This window comes from Scyliorhinus torazame, chromosome 25, assembly GCF_047496885.1.
Source record: "Scyliorhinus torazame isolate Kashiwa2021f chromosome 25, sScyTor2.1, whole genome shotgun sequence".
Classification (NCBI taxonomy): domain Eukaryota; kingdom Metazoa; phylum Chordata; class Chondrichthyes; order Carcharhiniformes; family Scyliorhinidae; genus Scyliorhinus; species Scyliorhinus torazame.
The window spans coordinates 32,570,744-32,589,549 of NC_092731.1; the positions used below are offsets into that span (position 1 = coordinate 32,570,744).

Below are 18,806 nucleotides of genomic sequence, written 5' to 3' on the forward strand. Positions count from 1 at the left end.
ACTGTGAGACAGCAGTGTTAACCCGGGTCCCTGGCACTGTGAGACAGCAGTGTTAACCCGGGTCTCTGGCTCTGTGAGACAGCAGTGTTAACCCGGGTCCCTGGCACTGTGAGACAGCAGTGTTAACCCGGGTCTCTGGCACTGTGAGACAGCAGTGTTAACCCGGGTCCCTGGCTCTGTGAGACAGCAGTGTTAACCCGTGTCCCTGGCACTGTGAGACAGCAGTGTTAACCCGGGTCTCTGGCACTGTGAGACAGCAGTGTTAACCCGGGTCCCTGGCACTGTGAGACAGCAGTGTTAACCCGGGTTCCTGGCACTGTGAGACAGCAGTGTTAACCCGGGTCCCTGGCACTGTGAGACAGCAGTGTTAACCCGGGTCCCTGGCACTGTGAGACAGCAGTGTTAACCCGGGTCCCTGGCACTATGAGACAGCAGTGTTAACCCGGGTCCTTGGCACTGTGAGACAGCAGTGTTAACCCGGGACCCTGGCACTGTGAGGCAGCAGTGCTAACCCGGGTTCCTGGCGCTGTGAGACAGCAATGTTAACCCGGGTCCCTGGCACTGTGAGGCAGCAGTGTTAACCCGGGTCCCTGGCACTGTGAGACAGCATTGTTAACCCGGGACCCTGGCACTGTGAGGCAGCAGTGTTAACCCGGGTCCCTGGCACAGTGAGACAGCAGTGCTAACCCGGGTCCCTGTCACTGTGATACAGCAGTGTTAAGCCGGGTCCCTGGCAGACACTAGGGGCAGCAGTGAGTGTGCCTGTGTGTTGTGGCTGTACCCTGCGTGTCTCAGGAAATTGTTTCTGCTCCTGGCTGTGGTGTGTTGCGATGTTGGTGAGTCCTGTCCATCTGCTACATTTCCATGAGGGGGCGCTGCTGGATTTACTTCATGTTCATAGAGAAACACTCCACAAATGGCTATTTGTAGCTCAGTTATCTGGACAGCTGGTTCGTGATGCAGAGCGAGGCTAGCAGCTTGAGTTCGATTCCCCGTACCGGCTGAGGTTATTCATTAAGGCCCAACCTTCTCGAGGTTAAATCACCACCAGTCAGCTTCCCCCATCAAAGGGACTATGGTGAGTTTACTGTCCAGCATATTAACCCCTCCCCTCACTGAGACAAGTCATTGGAGAACCAACTGAAGGTTTAATGGCAGCATATTATCAGGGCTTGGCAATAAATCTAATGTGTGCCATTTTTATTTACCCTCAATGAGAAGAGCAACCAGTGATGAAGCAATGGGCCGAAGGGCCTTTTTGGGCTGTCGCCTTCTGACCCGAAACTTTCCGAAAACACTTTGCAGGAATGATTGCCAAAACGTGACGGGGAAGTTTGATTCGAGGGACGGAGAAAAGGGTGGTCAGAGACAGCTGGACGAAAGGTAAGCGGTGGAACGGTCAAAATGGAGAATGTTTTCGACGTCAAATTAGACAAAGGCTGAGATCTCGCAGGATTGTTGGACTGAAATCACAGAGATAGGGAGGGGAGAGCTATTGGTGGGATTTACAAATTGGAATGCGAATCTCAGAATTCAGACAAGGTAGGTGGGTGAGCAAAGAGCAGCTGATGGATGAAGGCAATTAAGATGGAGGTTAGGACATTGACAGTAGCACTCTGGAAGGGCCGAGGTTAATGGAGGGTGAGGTTAATGGTGAGGTTTATAGAGGGCGAGGTTAATGGAGGGTGAGGTGTTTGGGGTTGAGGGTTATGGAGGGGGAGGGTTATGGAGGGTGAGGGTTATGGAGGGTGAGGGTTATGGAGGGTGAGGGTTATGGATGGTGAGGGTTATGGAGGGTGAGGTGTATGGAGGGTGAGGGTTATGGAGGGTGAGGTTTATAGAGGGTGAGGTTGATGGAGTGTGAGATGTATGGGGGGTGAGGGTTTGGAGGGTGATGTTTATAGAGGGTGAGGTTTATAGAGGGTGAGGTTTATAGAGGGTGAGGTTTATGGAGGGTGAGGTTTATGGAGGGTGAGGTTTATGGAGGGTGAGGTTTATGGAGGGTGAGGTTTATGGAGGGTGAGATGTATAGAGGGCGAGGTTTATAGAGGGCGAGGTTTATGGAGGGTGAGATGTATGGGGGGTGAGGGTTATAGAGGGTGAGGGTTATGGAGGGTGAGGTTTATGGAGGGTGAGGTTTATGGAGGGTGAGATGTATGGGGGGTGAGGGTTATAGAGGGTGAGGTTTATGGAGGGTGAGATGTATAGAGGGCGAGGTTTATAGAGGGCGAGGTTTATAGAGGGTGAGGTTTATGGAGGGTGAGATGTATGGGGGGTGAGGGTTATAGAGGGTGAGGTTTATGGAGGGTGAGATGTATAGAGGGCGAGGTTTATAGAGGGCGAGGTTTATGGAGGGTGAGATGTATGGGGGGTGAGGGTTATAGAGGGTGAGGTTTATGGAGGGTGAGATGTATGGGGGGTGAGGGTTATAGAGGGCGAGGTTTATAGAGGGTGAGGTTTATGGAGGGTGAGATGTATAGAGGGCGAGGTTTATAGAGGGCGAGGTTTATAGAGGGTGAGGTTTATGGAGGGTGAGATGTATGGGGGGTGAGGGTTATAGAGGGTGAGGTTTATAGAGGGTGAGGTTTATAGAGGGTGAGATGTATGGGGGTGAGGGTTATAGAGGGTGAGGTTTATAGAGGGTGAGGTTTATGGAGGGTGAGATGTATGGGGGGTGAGGTTTATAGAGGGTGAGGTTTATGGAGGGTGAGATGTATGGGGGGTGAGGGTTATAGAGGGTGAGGTTTATAGAGGGTGAGGTTTATGGAGGGTGAGATGTATGGGGGGTGAGGGTTATAGAGGGTGAGGGTTATAGAGGGTGAGGTTTATGGAGGGTGAGATGTATAGAGGGCGAGGTTTATAGAGGGCGAGGTTTATGGAGGGTGAGATGTATGGGGGGTGAGGGTTATAGAGGGTGAGGTTTATGGAGGGTGAGATGTATAGAGGGCGAGGTTTATAGAGGGCGAGGTTTATAGAGGGTGAGGTTTATAGAGGGTGAGATGTATGGAGGGTGAGGGTTATAGAGGGTGAGGGTTATAGAGGGTGAGGTTTATGGAGGGTGAGATGTATAGAGGGCGAGGTTTATAGAGGGCGAGGTTTATAGAGGGTGAGGTTTATGGAGGGTGAGATGTATGGGGGGTGAGGGTTATAGAGGGTGAGGTTTATGGAGGGTGAGATGTATAGAGGGCGAGGTTTATAGAGGGCGAGGTTTATAGAGGGTGAGGTTTATGGAGGGTGAGATGTATGGGGGGTGAGGGTTATAGAGGGCGAGGTTTATAGAGGGTGAGGTTTATGGAGGGTGAGATGTATAGAGGGCGAGGTTTATAGAGGGTGAGGTTTATGGAGGGTGAGATGTATGGGGGGTGAGGGTTATAGAGGGTGAGGTTTATAGAGGGTGAGGTTTATGGAGGGTGAGATGTATGGGGGGTGAGGGTTATAGAGGGTGAGGGTTATAGAGGGTGAGGTTTATGGAGGGTGAGATGTATAGAGGGCGAGGTTTATAGAGGGCGAGGTTTATGGAGGGTGAGATGTATGGGGGGTGAGGGTTATAGAGGGTGAGGTTTATGGAGGGTGAGATGTATAGAGGGCGAGGTTTATAGAGGGCGAGGTTTATGGAGGGTGAGGTTTATGGAGGGTGAGATGTATGGGGGGTGAGGGTTATAGAGGGTGAGGTTTATGGAGGGTGAGATGTATAGAGGGCGAGGTTTATAGAGGGCGAGGTTTATAGAGGGTGAGGTTTATGGAGGGTGAGATGTATGGGGGGTGAGGGTTATAGAGGGCGAGGTTTATAGAGGGTGAGGTTTATGGAGGGTGAGATGTATAGAGGGCGAGGTTTATAGAGGGTGAGGTTTATGGAGGGTGAGATGTATGGGGGGTGAGGGTTATAGAGGGTGAGGTTTATAGAGGGTGAGGTTTATGGAGGGTGAGATGTATGGGGGGTGAGGGTTATAGAGGGTGAGGGTTATGGAGGGTGAGGTTTATGGAGGGTGAGGTTTATGGAGGGTGAGATGTATGGGGGGTGAGGGTTATAGAGGGTGAGGTTTATGGAGGGTGAGATGTATAGAGGGCGAGGTTTATAGAGGGCGAGGTTTATAGAGGGTGAGGTTTATGGAGGGTGAGATGTATGGGGGGTGAGGGTTATAGAGGGTGAGGTTTATGGAGGGTGAGATGTATAGAGGGCGAGGTTTATAGAGGGCGAGGTTTATGGAGGGTGAGATGTATGGGGGGTGAGGGTTATAGAGGGTGAGGTTTATGGAGGGTGAGATGTATGGGGGGTGAGGGTTATAGAGGGCGAGGTTTATAGAGGGTGAGGTTTATGGAGGGTGAGATGTATAGAGGGCGAGGTTTATAGAGGGCGAGGTTTATAGAGGGTGAGGTTTATGGAGGGTGAGATGTATGGGGGGTGAGGGTTATAGAGGGTGAGGTTTATAGAGGGTGAGGTTTATAGAGGGTGAGATGTATGGGGGTGAGGGTTATAGAGGGTGAGGTTTATAGAGGGTGAGGTTTATGGAGGGTGAGATGTATGGGGGGTGAGGTTTATAGAGGGTGAGGTTTATGGAGGGTGAGATGTATGGGGGGTGAGGGTTATAGAGGGTGAGGTTTATAGAGGGTGAGGTTTACGGAGGGTGAGATGTATGGGGGGTGAGGGTTATAGAGGGTGAGGGTTATAGAGGGTGAGGTTTATGGAGGGTGAGATGTATAGAGGGCGAGGTTTATAGAGGGCGAGGTTTATGGAGGGTGAGATGTATGGGGGGTGAGGGTTATAGAGGGTGAGGTTTATGGAGGGTGAGATGTATAGAGGGCGAGGTTTATAGAGGGCGAGGTTTATAGAGGGTGAGGTGTATAGAGGGTGAGATGTATGGAGGGTGAGGGTTATAGAGGGTGAGGGGTATAGAGGGTGAGGTTTATGGAGGGTGAGATGTATAGAGGGCGAGGTTTATAGAGGGCGAGGTTTATAGAGGGTGAGGTTTATGGAGGGTGAGATGTATGGGGGGTGAGGGTTATAGAGGGTGAGGTTTATGGAGGGTGAGATGTATAGAGGGCGAGGTTTATAGAGGGCGAGGTTTATAGAGGGTGAGGTTTATGGAGGGTGAGATGTATGGGGGGTGAGGGTTATAGAGGGCGAGGTTTATAGAGGGTGAGGTTTATGGAGGGTGAGATGTATAGAGGGCGAGGTTTATAGAGGGTGAGGTTTATGGAGGGTGAGATGTATGGGGGGTGAGGGTTATAGAGGGTGAGGTTTATAGAGGGTGAGGTTTATGGAGGGTGAGATGTATGGGGGGTGAGGGTTATAGAGGGTGAGGGTTATAGAGGGTGAGGTTTATGGAGGGTGAGATGTATAGAGGGCGAGGTTTATAGAGGGCGAGGTTTATGGAGGGTGAGATGTATGGGGGGTGAGGGTTATAGAGGGTGAGGTTTATGGAGGGTGAGATGTATAGAGGGCGAGGTTTATAGAGGGCGAGGTTTATAGAGGGTGAGGTTTATAGAGGGTGAGATGTATGGAGGGTGAGGGTTATAGAGGGTGAGGGTTATAGAGGGTGAGGTTTATGGAGGGTGAGATGTATGGGGGGTGAGGGTTATAGAGGGTGAGGTTTATAGAGGGTGAGGTTTATGGAGGGTGAGATGTATGGGGGGTGAGGGTTATAGGGGGTGAGGGTTATAGGGTGTGAGGTATATGGAGGGTGAGATGTATGGAGGGTGCAGGACAGATTGGAATCGTGTTGTCGAGGGTTTTAGCAGCGATGAGCTCAGGCGACAGAGGGAGGAAGTCAGCAATCTTGGCAATGGAGCCGATCTGTAGACAGAAGCTGAACTGGGACCTCCGGGTCTCTGAGAATTAGATTGAGATCCCACTCCAAACCTTCTCCTTCCAGCTGCCTCCTGGGCTGCAAATTGGGCAGTCTCCGACAACCACACGTCCGCTCCAAGCCCGCACCCTCCCCCCCCCCCCCCCCCACCACCACCACTTGAGCCTCGTCCATGACAGTGAATGTTAAAAGTTCTCACCCGTATCGACCATTCTTCTTCCTGCGGCGGCCGACAAGCAAAGCGATGCAGACGGCAGAGACGATGGCCACCGCAGCCGCCATCACCACGTACCACCAATGCCAAGAGAATCCCCTCCGGCCCGCATTCCCTGAAAACACAAACGGTGGGGAGTTCTGACAGTGCAACTTCATCCTGTTCCCAAATCTAGTAGAAATGATTAGAGTAGAAATCTAGTGCTGGGAAACATATAGTTAACAGTAACTATTTTTAAAAAAAATTAAAATTTAACTTACTAATTAATTGACGCAATGTCAGTTAGAGGGGTGCAGCGCTCTGACTGTGAGATGTGGCAGGTCCGGGAGGCTTCCAGCGTCCCGGATGGCTTCATCTGCAGAAAGTGCAACCAACTGGAGATCTTCACAGACCGCATGGTTCGATTGGAGCAGCAGTTGGATGCACTTAGGAGCATGCAGGTGGCGGAAAGCGTCATAGATCGCAGTTATATAAATGTGGCCACACCAAGGTGCAGGCAGAGAAATGGGTGACCACCAGAAGGGGCAGGCAGTCAGTGCAGGAATCCCCTGTGGTTGTCCCTCTCTCGAACAGGTATGCCCCTTTGGATACTGTCAGGGGGAATAGCCTATCAGGGGAAAACAGCAGCAGCCAGAGCAGTGGCACCACGGCTGGCTTTGATGTTCCGCAGGGATGGTCAAAGCGCAGAAGAGCAATAGTAATAGGGGACTCTATAGTCAGGGGCACAGATAGGCGCTTCTGTGGACGTGAAAGAGACTCCAGGATGGTATGTTGCCTACCTGGTGCCAGGGTTCAGAATGTCTCAGAACGGGTAGCGGGCATTCTGAAGGGTGATGGCAAACAGGCAGAGGTCGTTGTACATATTGGTACTAACGACATAGGCAGGAAGGGGCATGAGGTCCTGCAGCAGGAGTTCAGGGAGCTGGGCAGAAAGTTAAAAGACAGGACCTCAAGGGTTGTAATCTCGGGATTACACCCTGTGCCATGAGGCTAGAAATAGGAAGATAGAGCAGCTAAACACGTGGCTAAACAGCTGGTGTAGGAGGGTGAGTTTCAGTTATCTGGACCACTGGGAACTCTTCCGGGGCAGGTGTGACCTGTATAAAATGAAATGAAATGAAAATCGCTTATTGTCACAAGTAGGCTTCAAATGAAGCGACTGTGAAAAGCCCCTAGTCGCCACATTCCGGCGCCTGTTCGGGGAGGCTGTTACGGGAATTGAACCGTGCTGCTGGCCTGCCTTGGTCTGCTTTCAAAGCCAGCGATTTAGCCCTGTGCTAAACAGGACGGATTGCATCTAAACTGGAGAGGCATAAATATCCTGGCCGCGAGGTTTGCTAGTGTCACACGGGAGGGTTTAAACGAGTGTGGCAGGGGGGTGGGCACGGGAGCAATAGGTCAGAAGGTGAAAAAATTGAGGGAGAACTAGGGAATAGGGTCAGTTTGGCTCTGAGGAAGAGCAGACAGAGAGATGCTGCTGAAAACAGCGGGACTGGTGGCCTGAAGTACATATGTTTTAATGCAAGAAGTATACCAGGTAAGGCAGATGAACTTAGAGCTTGGATTAGTACTTGAACCATGATGTTATTGCCATTACAGAGACCTGGTTGAGGAAGGACAGGATTGGCAGCTAAACATTCCAGGATTTAGATGTTTCAGGCGGGATAGAGGGGGAGGGAAAAGGGGCATAGGAGATGCGCGACTGGTTAGAGAGAATATCACAGCTGTACTGCGGGAGGACACCTCAGAGGGCAGTGAGGCTATATGGTTAGAGATCAGGAATAAGAAGGGTGCAGTCACAATGTTGGGGGTTTACTACAGGCCTCCCAACAGCCAGCGGGAGATAGAGGAGCAGATAGGTAGTCAGATTTTGGAAAGGAGTAAAAGCAACAGGGTTGTTGTGATGGGAGACTTTTAACTTCCCCAATATTGACTAGCACTCAATTAATGCCAGGGGCTTAGACGGGGCAGAGTTTCTAAGGAGCATCCAGGAGGGATTCTTAAAACAATATGTAGATAGTCCAACTAGGGAAGAGGCTGTACTGGACCTGGTATTGGGGAATGAGCCCAGCCAGGTGGTAGAAGTTTCATTAGGGGAGCATTTCGGGAACAGTGACCACAATTCAGTAAGTTTTAAAGTGCTGGTGGACAAGGATAAGCGTGGTCCTAGGGTGAATGTGCTAAATTGGGGGAAGGCTAATTATAACAAGATCAGGCGGGAACTGAAGAACCTAGATTGTGGGCGGATGTTTGAGGGTAAATCAACATCTGACATGTGGGAGGCTTTCAAATGTCAGTTGAAAGGAATTCAGGACCAGCATGTTCCTGTGAGGAAGAAGGATAAATATGGCAAATTTCACGATCCTTGGATAACGAGGGATATTGTAGGCCTCGTCAAAAAGAAAAAGGAGGCATTTGTCAGGGCTAAAAGGCTGGGAATAGACAAAGCCTGTGTGGAATATGAGGAAAGTCAGAAGGAACTTAAGCAAGGAGTCAGGAGGGCTAAAAGGGGTCACGAAAAGTAATTGGCAAATGGGGTTAAGGAAAATCCCAAGGCTTTTTACATGTACATAAAAAGCAAGAGGGTAGCCAGGGAAAGGGTTGGCCCACTGAAGGACAGGCAAGGGAATCAATGTGTGGAGCCAGAGGAAATGGGCGAGGTACTAAATGAATACTTTGCATCAGTATTCACCAAAGAGAAGGAATTGGTGGAGGTTGAGTCGGGCAAAGGGTGTGTAGATAGCCTGGGTCACATTGAGATCCAAAAAGACGAGGTGGTGGGCGTCTTGAAAAATATTAAGGTGGATAAGTCCACAGGGCTTGATGGAATCTACCCCAGAATACTGAAGGAGGCTGGAGAGGAAATTGGCTATTCTCCAGTCCTCCAGTAAATGTTGTTATTTTGTTTAAGAAGGGTAGCAAGGATAATCCAGGGAACTACAGGCCGGTGAGCCTTACATCAGTGGTAGGGAAATTACTGGAGAGAATTCTTCGAGACAGGATCAACTCCCATTTGGAAGCAAGGGCTCGTATTAGCGAAAGGCAGCACGGTTTTGTGAAGGGGAGGTCGTGTCTCACTAACTTGATACAGTGTTTCGAGGGGGTCACAAAGATGATTGATGCAGGTAGGGCAGTGGATGTTGTCTATATGGATTTCAGTAAGTCCTTTGACAAGGTCCCTCATGGCAGACTGGTACAAAAGGTGAAGTCACACGGGATCAGATGTGAGTTGGCAAGGTGGATGCAGAACTGGCTAGATCATAGAAGGCAGAGAGTAGTAATGGAAGGGTGCTTTTCTGATTGGAGGGCTGTGACTAGTGGTGTTCCGTAGGGATCAGTGCTGGGACCTTTGCTGTTCGTAGTATATATAAATGATTTGGAGGAAAATGTAACTGGTCTGATTAGTAAGTTTGCGGACGACACAAAGGTTGGTGGGATTGCGGATAGCGATGAGGACTGTCAGAAGATACAGCAGGGTTTAGATCATTTGGAGATTTGGGCGGTGAGATGGCAAATGGAGTTTAATTCGGACAAATGTGAAGTGATACCTTTTGGAAGGTCTAATACAGGTAGGGAATATCCAGTGAATGGTAGAACCCTCAAGAGTATTGACAGTCAGAGAGATCTAGGTGTACAGGTCCACAGGTCACTGAAAGGGGCAACACAGGTGGAGAAGTACATTCCAAGTGTGGCCTAACTAAGGTTCCATACAGCTGCAACATGACTTGCCGATTTTTATACTCAATGCCCCGGCCAATGAAGGCAAGCATGCCGTGTGCCTTCTTGACTACCTTCTCCATCTGTGTTGCCCCTTTCAGTGACCTGTGGACCTGTACACCCAGCTCTAAATGATGTCACTTCAAATACTACTGAAATGGATTCTGGGATGCCTGCCTCGTTTCGCATTAAACCCAACTGGACACAAGATCATAAACTGGCCTCTTACCGACTGGTTGCTGCATGTTCCTTGTGCTCTCTGTCAAAAGAAGCACAAATAGTATCCTGATATGCCTCACAGTGAAAATGAAGAACAATTAAACATGGCACAAGTTAATTTGCTGAATTGCCAAGTTTGAGGACAATAATGTCCGGCTGACAAGCTATAATTCCTGATTCAGCATAATTCTTACTCATTCCTATTTCCCAGACTGCATCAGTACTATTTTTTGGTTTGTTTTGAAGACAGAAGCTTCTGTTGTCATAGAAGCAACTAGGGGCGGCTCAGTGGTTAGCACTGCTGTCTCATGGCGCCAAGGATCCGGGATCGATCTCCGCCCCGGGTCGCTGTTCGTGTGGAGTTTCAATTCCCCCCCGCCCCATGGCTTGCTTTGTGGCGGTGGACACGGCCCGCCATTGGCCGGCGATGGGGTCTTCCTGTGCCGCCGCCGTCAACGGGGCTTCTCTTTGGTCGCACCTTCCACCGCCGCCCGCGTCTGCGTGGGTCTCACCCCCACAACCCAAAGATGTGCAGGGTCGGTAGATTGGCCAACGCTAAATTGCCCCTTAATTGGGAAAAAAGGTTTGGATACTTCAAATTTTTTTTCTTTTACAAATCATAGAAGCCTAGAACTTAGAATTTGTACGCTGCAGAAGGAGGCCATTCGGCCCCTTGAGTCTGCACTGACCGTCCAAAAGAGCACCCTACCTAGGCTCACTCCCCTAACCTATCTCCGTAACCACACCTTTGGACACTAAGGGGCAATTTTATCATGGCCAATCCACCAACCAGCACATATTTGGACTGTGGGAGGAAACCGGAGCACCCGGAGGAACCCCACGCACAGACACGGGAAGAACGTGCAGACTCCGCACAGGCACTCACCCGAGGCCGGAATCGAACCCGGGTCCCTGGCGCTGTACAACAGCGGTGCTGATCACCGTGCCGCCCTACGGTTGGGATTTTCCGGCCATTCTTGCCAGCAGGACCCTCTGGTCATGTCGACGGCAACCCCCAGTCGTGGGTTCCCCAGCGGCGGAAGGTGCAACCAACGAGAAGCCCTGTTGACAGCAGCGGCACAGGAAGATCCCATCGCCGTCCAATGACAGGCTGCGTCCACCATTGCAAAGCACGCAGTGGCGGGGGGCGGGGGGGGCGGGAGGCTGGGGAAATCCCACTTGAAGGAAATACAAAGGAGGAGACCATTCAAACACTTCAGCCTGACATCCATTTTAGGTCATCACTGAACTGTGTCCTTAATCCCATTTACTCAAATTGATTCCAGTTTCCTTCATAGAATTGCTTTTGGGGCAGCACGGTGGCATTGTGGATAGCACAATTGCTTCACAGCTCCAGGGTCCCAGGTTCGATTCCAGCTTGGGTCACTGTCTGTGCGGAGTCTGCACATCCTCCCCGTGTGTGCGTGGGTTTCGTCCGGGTGCTCCGGTTTCCTCCCACAGTCCAAAGATGTGCAGGTTAGGTGGACTGGCCGCGATAAATTGCCCTTAGTGTCCAAAATTGCCCTTAGTGTTGGCTGGGGTTACTGGGTTATGGGGATAGGGTGAAGGTGTTGACCTTGGGTAGGATGCTCTTTCCAAGAGCCGGTGCAGACTCGATGGGCCGAATGGCCTCCTTCTGCACTGTAAATTCTATGATGATATCTGTGACTGATAAAGGTTTTGAAATTGAACTCCTGGGGAGGGGCAGAGAAATAGTTCCAAATTCCCACCACCCTGTGAGTTGGAATTTATGCTTCCTTCCCAGCGGGTTTGAAGGCACAGCGGCTTTCCTGCTGCCCACCCACCAACCCTGCCACCCTGGGGATGGGAATGGCATTCTGCCGCCTACCTGGTGCTGGGGTAACTGAGTCAGAGGGTTTTTACAGCACGGAAAGAGGCCCTTCGGCCTATTCTGTCCACGCCAGCCATCAACTCTCACCCCAACTTTCAGCACTAGGCCCGTACCTTAAGTGGCCACAAAGAATTGGCCGATTCACCATCAAGAATATACCATGGAAACCACACATATAATACTCCAAAATCAAAGTCATCCATTTACAGAAAACACGCACGGCTGCTCAGGACGCGGCTGGAACAAGGTCATTAAGTTGGCCTATCTCACCTGGGCTGGGGAGGGAAACGAGGACAGCATCACTCCAGGGCCCATCTCCAGCTTCAGTGTAGGCCGCCACACAAATGGTCAGGTTGGTAACGGGCAGGACAACCTCCAGACTGATGTTCTCCCTCATCCCGTTGTCCAAAATCACCTGAAGAAAACAGAGGGAGACATTGAAAATGCAGGTGTTTGCCTGAAGCGATCGGGGATCAATTGTCGCAGAAAACTACAGCTTCTTGTATAAAGGCAACAAGACCCGATATCTCCGGCAGCAACTGCTGAGAAGCTGAGGCAGGACGTGAGCGGGAAAATCTGCACCAACATTTTAAATAGTCACTCTCTTGGGCAGATGTGCCTTTTCTAGTGACCCACAAGTGGTGATGGGGCCTCCTCACCTTTTCGAGTGGCCATTTGAAGGATCGGACAGTGATTGTTGCTAATCTATTCGACTATAGGGTACGGAGGGGGTTCAGATCCAGGGGCGCGATTCTCCGACCCCCCCACCGGGTCGGAGAATCGCCGGGGGCTCGCGTGAATCCCGCCCCCGCCCTGTCCCGAATTCTCCGCCACCAGAGATTCGGCGGGGGCGGGAATCGCGCCGTACCGGTCGGCGGGTCCACCCTCCGCCGATTCTCCGGCCCGCGATGGGCCGAAGTCCCGCCGCTGTCAACCCTCTCTCGCCGGCGTGGATTAAACCACCTTGTGAACGGCGGGACAAGGCGGCGCGGGCGGGGTCCTGGGGGGGGGGCGCGGGGCGATCTGGCCCCGGGGGGTGCCCCCACGGTGGCCTGGCCCGCGATCGGGGCCCACCGATCCGCGGGCGGGCCTGTTCCACGATGGCACTCTTTTTCTTCCACCTTCACCATGGTCTTCACTATGGCGGAGGCGGAAGAGACCCCCTCCCCTGCGCATGCGCGGGGATGACGTCAGCAGCCGCTGACGCTCCCGCGCATGCACCGCCCGTCGATGACCTTTCGGCGCCGGCTGGCGTGGCGCCAAAGGCCTTTCCCACCAGCTGGCGGAGCGGAAACCACTCCGGCGCGGGCCTAGCCCCTCAAGGTGAGGGCTTGGCCCCTAAAGGTGCGGAGACGTCCGCACCTTTGGGGCGTCCCGTCGCTGGAGTGGTTCCCGCCACTCCATTACGCCGGAACCCCCCCCCGCCACACCGGGTAGGGGAGAATCCCGCCCCAGCTCTGAGGCCAGAATATACCAAATCGGTGAAGGTCACAATTGGTTCCAGTAACTGGTAAATGTTACAATGGGACTGTGAGATATGAGAGGTGATGGTGGCAGGGCAAGGTGCCCTGAGCATCTCTGGCACATATATCTCTGCTGTTTGTCTCCTGCCCCTGTCTTGTCCTGGATCTGTCTTATCCTTCTTACTTTTCCCTATATGTTCCAGAGCAAATCTTATTGTTGAGACAAGGGACGAGATATACCACAGAGCCATCCACCATATAGAACCATCCACCATATAGAACCATCCACCATATAGAACCATCCACCATATAGAACCATACACCGTATAGAACCATACACCATATAGAACCATGTACCATGTATCATACAAGAAGAACAAAGAACAAAGAAAAGTTCAGCACAGGAACAGGCCCTTCGGCCCTCCAAGCCCGTGCCGACCATGCTGCCCGTCTAACCTAAAACCTTCTACATTTCCGGGGTCCGTCTCCCTCTATTCTCATCCTATTCATGTGTTTGTCAAGATGCCCCTTAAACGTCACTATCGTCCCTGCTTCCACCACCTCCTCCGGCAGCGAGTTCCAGGCGCCCACTGCCCCCTGTGTAAAAAACTTCCCTCACACATCTCCGCTGAACTTTGCCCTTCGCACCTTAAGCCTATGTCCCCTAGTAATTGACTCTTCCACCCTGGGAAAAAGCTTCTGACTATCTGCTCTGACCATGCCCCTTGTAATTTTGTAGACGAGGGGCTATTTGGGTGGGATGGGGGAGGGGTCAGGACTGTTTGGGGGTGGGGGGGAGAGGCCAGGGCTGTCTGGGGGCTGCGGGGGAGGGTTTAAGACTGTTTGGGGTTTGGGGGGTGTGGGGGAAGGGTTAGGGCTGTTTGGGGGGGGGTGTGGAAGGGGTCCCGGCTGTTTGTGGGTGGGTGGGAGAGAGGCCAGGGCTGTGTGGGGGGGGAGGGGGGGAGCGGTCAGGGCTGTTTTGGGTTTGGGGGGCATGGGGGAGGGGTCAGGGCTGTTTGGGGGGCGTGGGGGAGGAGTCAGGGCTGTTTGGGGTTTGGGGGGCGTGGGGGAGGGGTCAGGGCTGTTTGGGGTTTGGGGGGTGTGGGGGGATGCCAGGACTGTTTGGGGGGGATGGGGAGGAGATAGGGCTGTTTGGGGTGGGGGCGTTGGGGACGGGTTCACAGCTGTTTGGGGGTGTGTGGGGGAGGGGTCCCGGCTGCTGGTGGTGGGTGGGGGAGAGGCCAGGGCTGTGTGGGGGGGTGGGGGAGGGGTCCCAGCTGTGTGTGGGGGGGGGGTCCCCGGCTGTTTGGGGGTGGGTGGGGGAGAGGCCAGGGCTGTGTGGGGGCGTGGGGGAGGGATTAGGGCTGTTTGGGGAGTGTGGGGAGGGGTCACGGCTGTTTGGGGGGGGGGGGCTGAGGCCAGGGCTGTGTGGGGGTGTGGGGGAGGGGTTAGGGCTGTTTGGGTGGGTGTGGGGAGGGGTTAGGGCTGTTTGGGTGGGTGTGGGGGAGGGGTTAGGGCTGTTTGGGTGGGTGTGGTGAGGGGTTAGGGCTGTTTGGGGGGGTGGGGGAGGGGTTAGGACTGTTTGGGTGGGGGTGGGGGAGGAGTTCGGGCTGTATGGGGGGTGGGGCTGAGGCCAGGGCTGTGTGGGGGAGGGGTTAGGGCTGTTTCGGCGGGTGTGGGGAGGGGTTAGGACTGTTTGGGTGGGTGTAGGGAGGGGCTAGGGCTTTTTGGGTGGGTGTGGGGAGGGGTTATGGCTGTTTGGGTGGGTGTGGGGAGGGGTCAGGGCTGTTTGGGTGGGTGTGGGGAGGGGTCACGGCTGTTTGGGGGGGTGGGGGAGGGGTTAGGGCTGTTTGGGTGGGTGTGGGGAGGGGTTATGGCTGTTTGGGTGGGTGTGGGGAGGGGTCACGGCTGTTTGGGTGGGGGTGGGGAGGGGTCACGGCTGTTTGGGGGGGGTGGGGGAGTGGTTAGGGCTGTTTGGGTGGGGGTGGGGGAGGGAGGTGCTAACTATGAAGGCCATTCACCTGAGCGTTGTCTTGGTCCTGATAAGCCACCTTATATCCTTGGAGGACGCCATTCAGGCCTGTCGCTGGTTTTAGCCATTCGAAGAACAGAGCGCTGCCATTGTACAGGAAGGTTATGTTGCTTGGGGCTGTGTCCGGTTCTGAAAGAGAAAAAGAAAGAACCATTGGACTGACGTTATTCCTCACAGCAACAAATAGGATAGCCAATCACAGTGGACAATAAACACCCTCTGTAAAGCCAGGTTGTCCCCTCGCGAGGGAAGGTCTAGGAACTCCAATCCAGAGGTTCGCAACAACGCCGTGACGAAAAGGGTTCAAATCTACAAAGGTTCAGGAGGGCCGGGCTGTAAGTTAAACAGTATTTTTAAAAAACCAACACAAAGGTCTCAATCGTGACTAACGATCACAACGGTACCCGTCGGGGTCGGCTTTTATTAGGCGGAATTACGAGCCCCTCCTGGGTGGCCCTCTGCCGTATTCCCCAAGCCCCACGGGAAGATCGATTGAGGCGCCCCCGTGGGTCTCGTCAGGGTTTTTTTTACAAAATCGCAGCACAACCTCTGGTGAAATTCGAATTCAATGAATAAAATCCAGAATTTTTCAGAAAGCTAATCTCAGTCATCGCGGCCATGATCACCAGAAAAACCCATCTGGTTCGCTAATGTCCTTTCGGGAAGGAAATCTGCCGTCCTTACCCGGTCTGGCCTACATGTGACTCCAGACCCACAGCCATAGTGAGGAGCTCCAGCTCAATTGCCGCACTTGTATCTCAAAGGCGTCTCCCAGCCCCAGGGCAGACTCAATTGTTTTAAAAATGTATGAATGGAATGTGCGTATCACTGGCAAGGCCTGGATTTGATGCCCATTCCTCATTGCCCTCAGGATGATGAGGAATCATCTTGAAGTGCTGTAGCCCATCTGGTGTAAGTACACCCGCAGTGCTGTTAGAGAGGGAGTTCCAGGATTTGATCCAGTGACAGTGAAGGAAGAGTGATAGCTCCAAGTCAGGAGTAAATTCACCTTCTTCTTACCGATGGTCATTGAGTGTCATTGGAGGAACACTCATCCAGGGAAAGTGGAGAGTATTCCATCGTTCTCCTGACTGGTCGTCAGTGCAGAGGCTTTGGGGGGGTCAGGGGGTGAGTTACTCTCCGTGGAGTTCCCAGCCTCTGACCTCCTGTGGCCGCAGTGGTTACAATAGCCAGGCAGATGATTTGGCAGCAACGCCTCACAATTCGCAGTTTTCTAGTGGGTTGGAAAATCGCAATTGAAGTGTCGCTGTAGCTGGACATGGTCTTCGGGAGATGCCACCTGGAGGTGGTTTGTTCTCCTTACACAAGGAAGGATAGAATTGCACGAGAAGCAGTCAGAGAAGGTTCACTCGACTGATTTCTGGAATGAAGGGGTTACCTTGAAGGGGCTGAGCAGATTGGGCCTCGACCCATTCGAGTTTACACAACGAGGAAGTGATCTTATTGAAACAGAGAGCGGGAGGGGGGGGTGGGGGGGGGGGGGGCGGGGGGGGGGGGGCGGCGCTATCACGATGGGTAGCCCCGCTGCTTCACAGCGCCAGGGACCCGGGTTCAATTCCGGCCTTGGGTGACTGTCTGTGTGGAGTCTGCACGTTCTCCCCGTGTCTGCGTGGGTTTCCTCCGGGTGCTCCGGTTTCCTCCCACAGTCCAAAGATGTGCAGGTCAGGTGGATTGGCCATGATAAATTGCCCCTTAGTGTTCGATGATGTTTAGGTTGGGTGGGGTTATGGGGATTGAGTAGGGGACTGGGCCGAGGTAGGGCACTCTTACAGAGGGCTGGTGTAGACCCGATGGGCCGAATGGCCTCCTTATGCACTGTCGTGATTCTATGATTCTATCCAGAGGGGAACTTGCAGGGCGCATGTTGAGAGAATGTTTCTATTCGTGGCAGAGACTGAAACTGGGGGACAGTTTAGGAAGGCTAGGTCAGTGAACGTATTCATGACTGAGTGGCTAATGCACACCGGGGTCAAACATTATGGGGGAAGGTCGGAAGGTAGAGTGGAGAGAGGCACAATCAGATCTTGCTGAATGGCACAGCAAGCTCGAGGGGCCGAATGGCCTACTCTAGAATAGTCTGTTACAGAGGCGCAATGCAAATCATTCCACGGCCAGGGGTTTGAGGGCAAACAGGTTTCTTTCGAGATGAATGTTTTGACTTGGGAGTAGCAGACACGGTGACATTGAGACTTGTGACAATAAGCCATTTTCAAGAAGAAAATAAGATTGGCAAAGAGTGAGAATGAAGGAATAATATGGCAGCTCAGAATCACGGAAATACACAGTGCAGAAGAGGCCATTCAGCCCATCGAGTTTGCACTAGGCTCACATAAAAAATTACTCAGAAATCTTCCCCAGACTTGGAAATACTGAGTGTTGTAGTAGGGGATGAAATACATCCTCAGAGAGGCAGGGTACGGCTGGAATACGGAATGGACCAGTACCCCTGAGCTCTGCAGCATTGTATTGGGAGGGGTACTCCGGGAATGTGCTGGGGAATCCCTTTTGGAAGTTCCCAGATTTGCAGAGCAGTTGTCTGGGAGTGCAAACTTCCCCATGGCAATTGATTTGCATTGGTACCCCCCCCCCCCCCCACCACCAAACCTCCCAATCTCCCCAGGGACTCTCCCAATTCCTGACGTACCACGGCTCTCCCACCCCACTCGCTGACATCCCAGAGGTCTTCGTACCCTTCCCCCCCCTAACTCCCCTGGGGACTCGCTCCAACACCCCCCCCCCCACCCGGCGCCAACCCCCCAACTACACTCCCCTCCCCCCACAGAACACCCCCCAGCCCTGACCATAATCTCCAACCCACTAGATACCCCGAGACCCCCATTGGATTTCCCCCACATCCCCACTGCGGCTCTTCTCAGCCCTGCCAGACCTGAGTCTCACTCCCACACCCCAAGGCCCAAACCCTCGCAACATCCTCCCCACAATCCCCCCCAAGGCCCACTCCCACTCCACGGGGCATCCACCTGTTAACAAATTATTCAGCTGCCAAAGAACCATTCAGCTGTAAAGGAACTGTCCAGCTGTCAAAGAACTGTTAAATAACTGTACCTCTTTCAAAACTATCCAGGAGGTGTTCGGGATACATGGCATGTTGGCATAAATAAGGTAAGGGCAAAGAGTGGTTGGTGGGGGCATGAGTTGGCACGGCGGATAGGAGAGGCCATGGCAGAGTGGTAGGGGGGAATGCATTGGCATAGGTTGGCATGGATGGAGCATAGGGAATGTGGGTGGTGGATGAGAGAGGGATTCTTTTATTTAAACAATGTTGGAAGAGAGAGGTAGGCCTTCTTCCCAGCCTGCCCCTGCAACCAGCAGCCAGCCCACACCCTCGTTTCAGGGTCGCCCACCCCAGCTCTTACATCGCTCGCCCCTTCCAACCGAAAGGCCAACCTGCAGGAAGCCATTTTTAAAGGTCGGGTTTGCAGAGCCGGGAAACCTCCCAACTCTACGCAGCTGAGCCCCC

General features: G+C 52.9%; 1 protein-coding gene across 1 annotated transcript in view; it reads right to left on the reverse strand.

Annotated features, from left to right (window-relative positions):
* The window catches only part of axl (AXL receptor tyrosine kinase), a 235,568-nt gene that overhangs the window by 75,224 nt on the left and 141,538 nt on the right, over positions 1-18,806 (reverse strand). Inside the window, exons 8-11 of the mRNA XM_072490274.1 lie at positions 15,294-15,433; positions 12,080-12,224; positions 9,968-9,997; positions 6,007-6,136 (exon numbers count right to left, since the gene is read on the reverse strand). Coding sequence (XP_072346375.1) covers positions 6,007-6,136; positions 9,968-9,997; positions 12,080-12,224; positions 15,294-15,433 — 445 coding nt within the window. The remainder of the gene's footprint in view (positions 1-6,006; positions 6,137-9,967; positions 9,998-12,079; positions 12,225-15,293; positions 15,434-18,806) is intronic.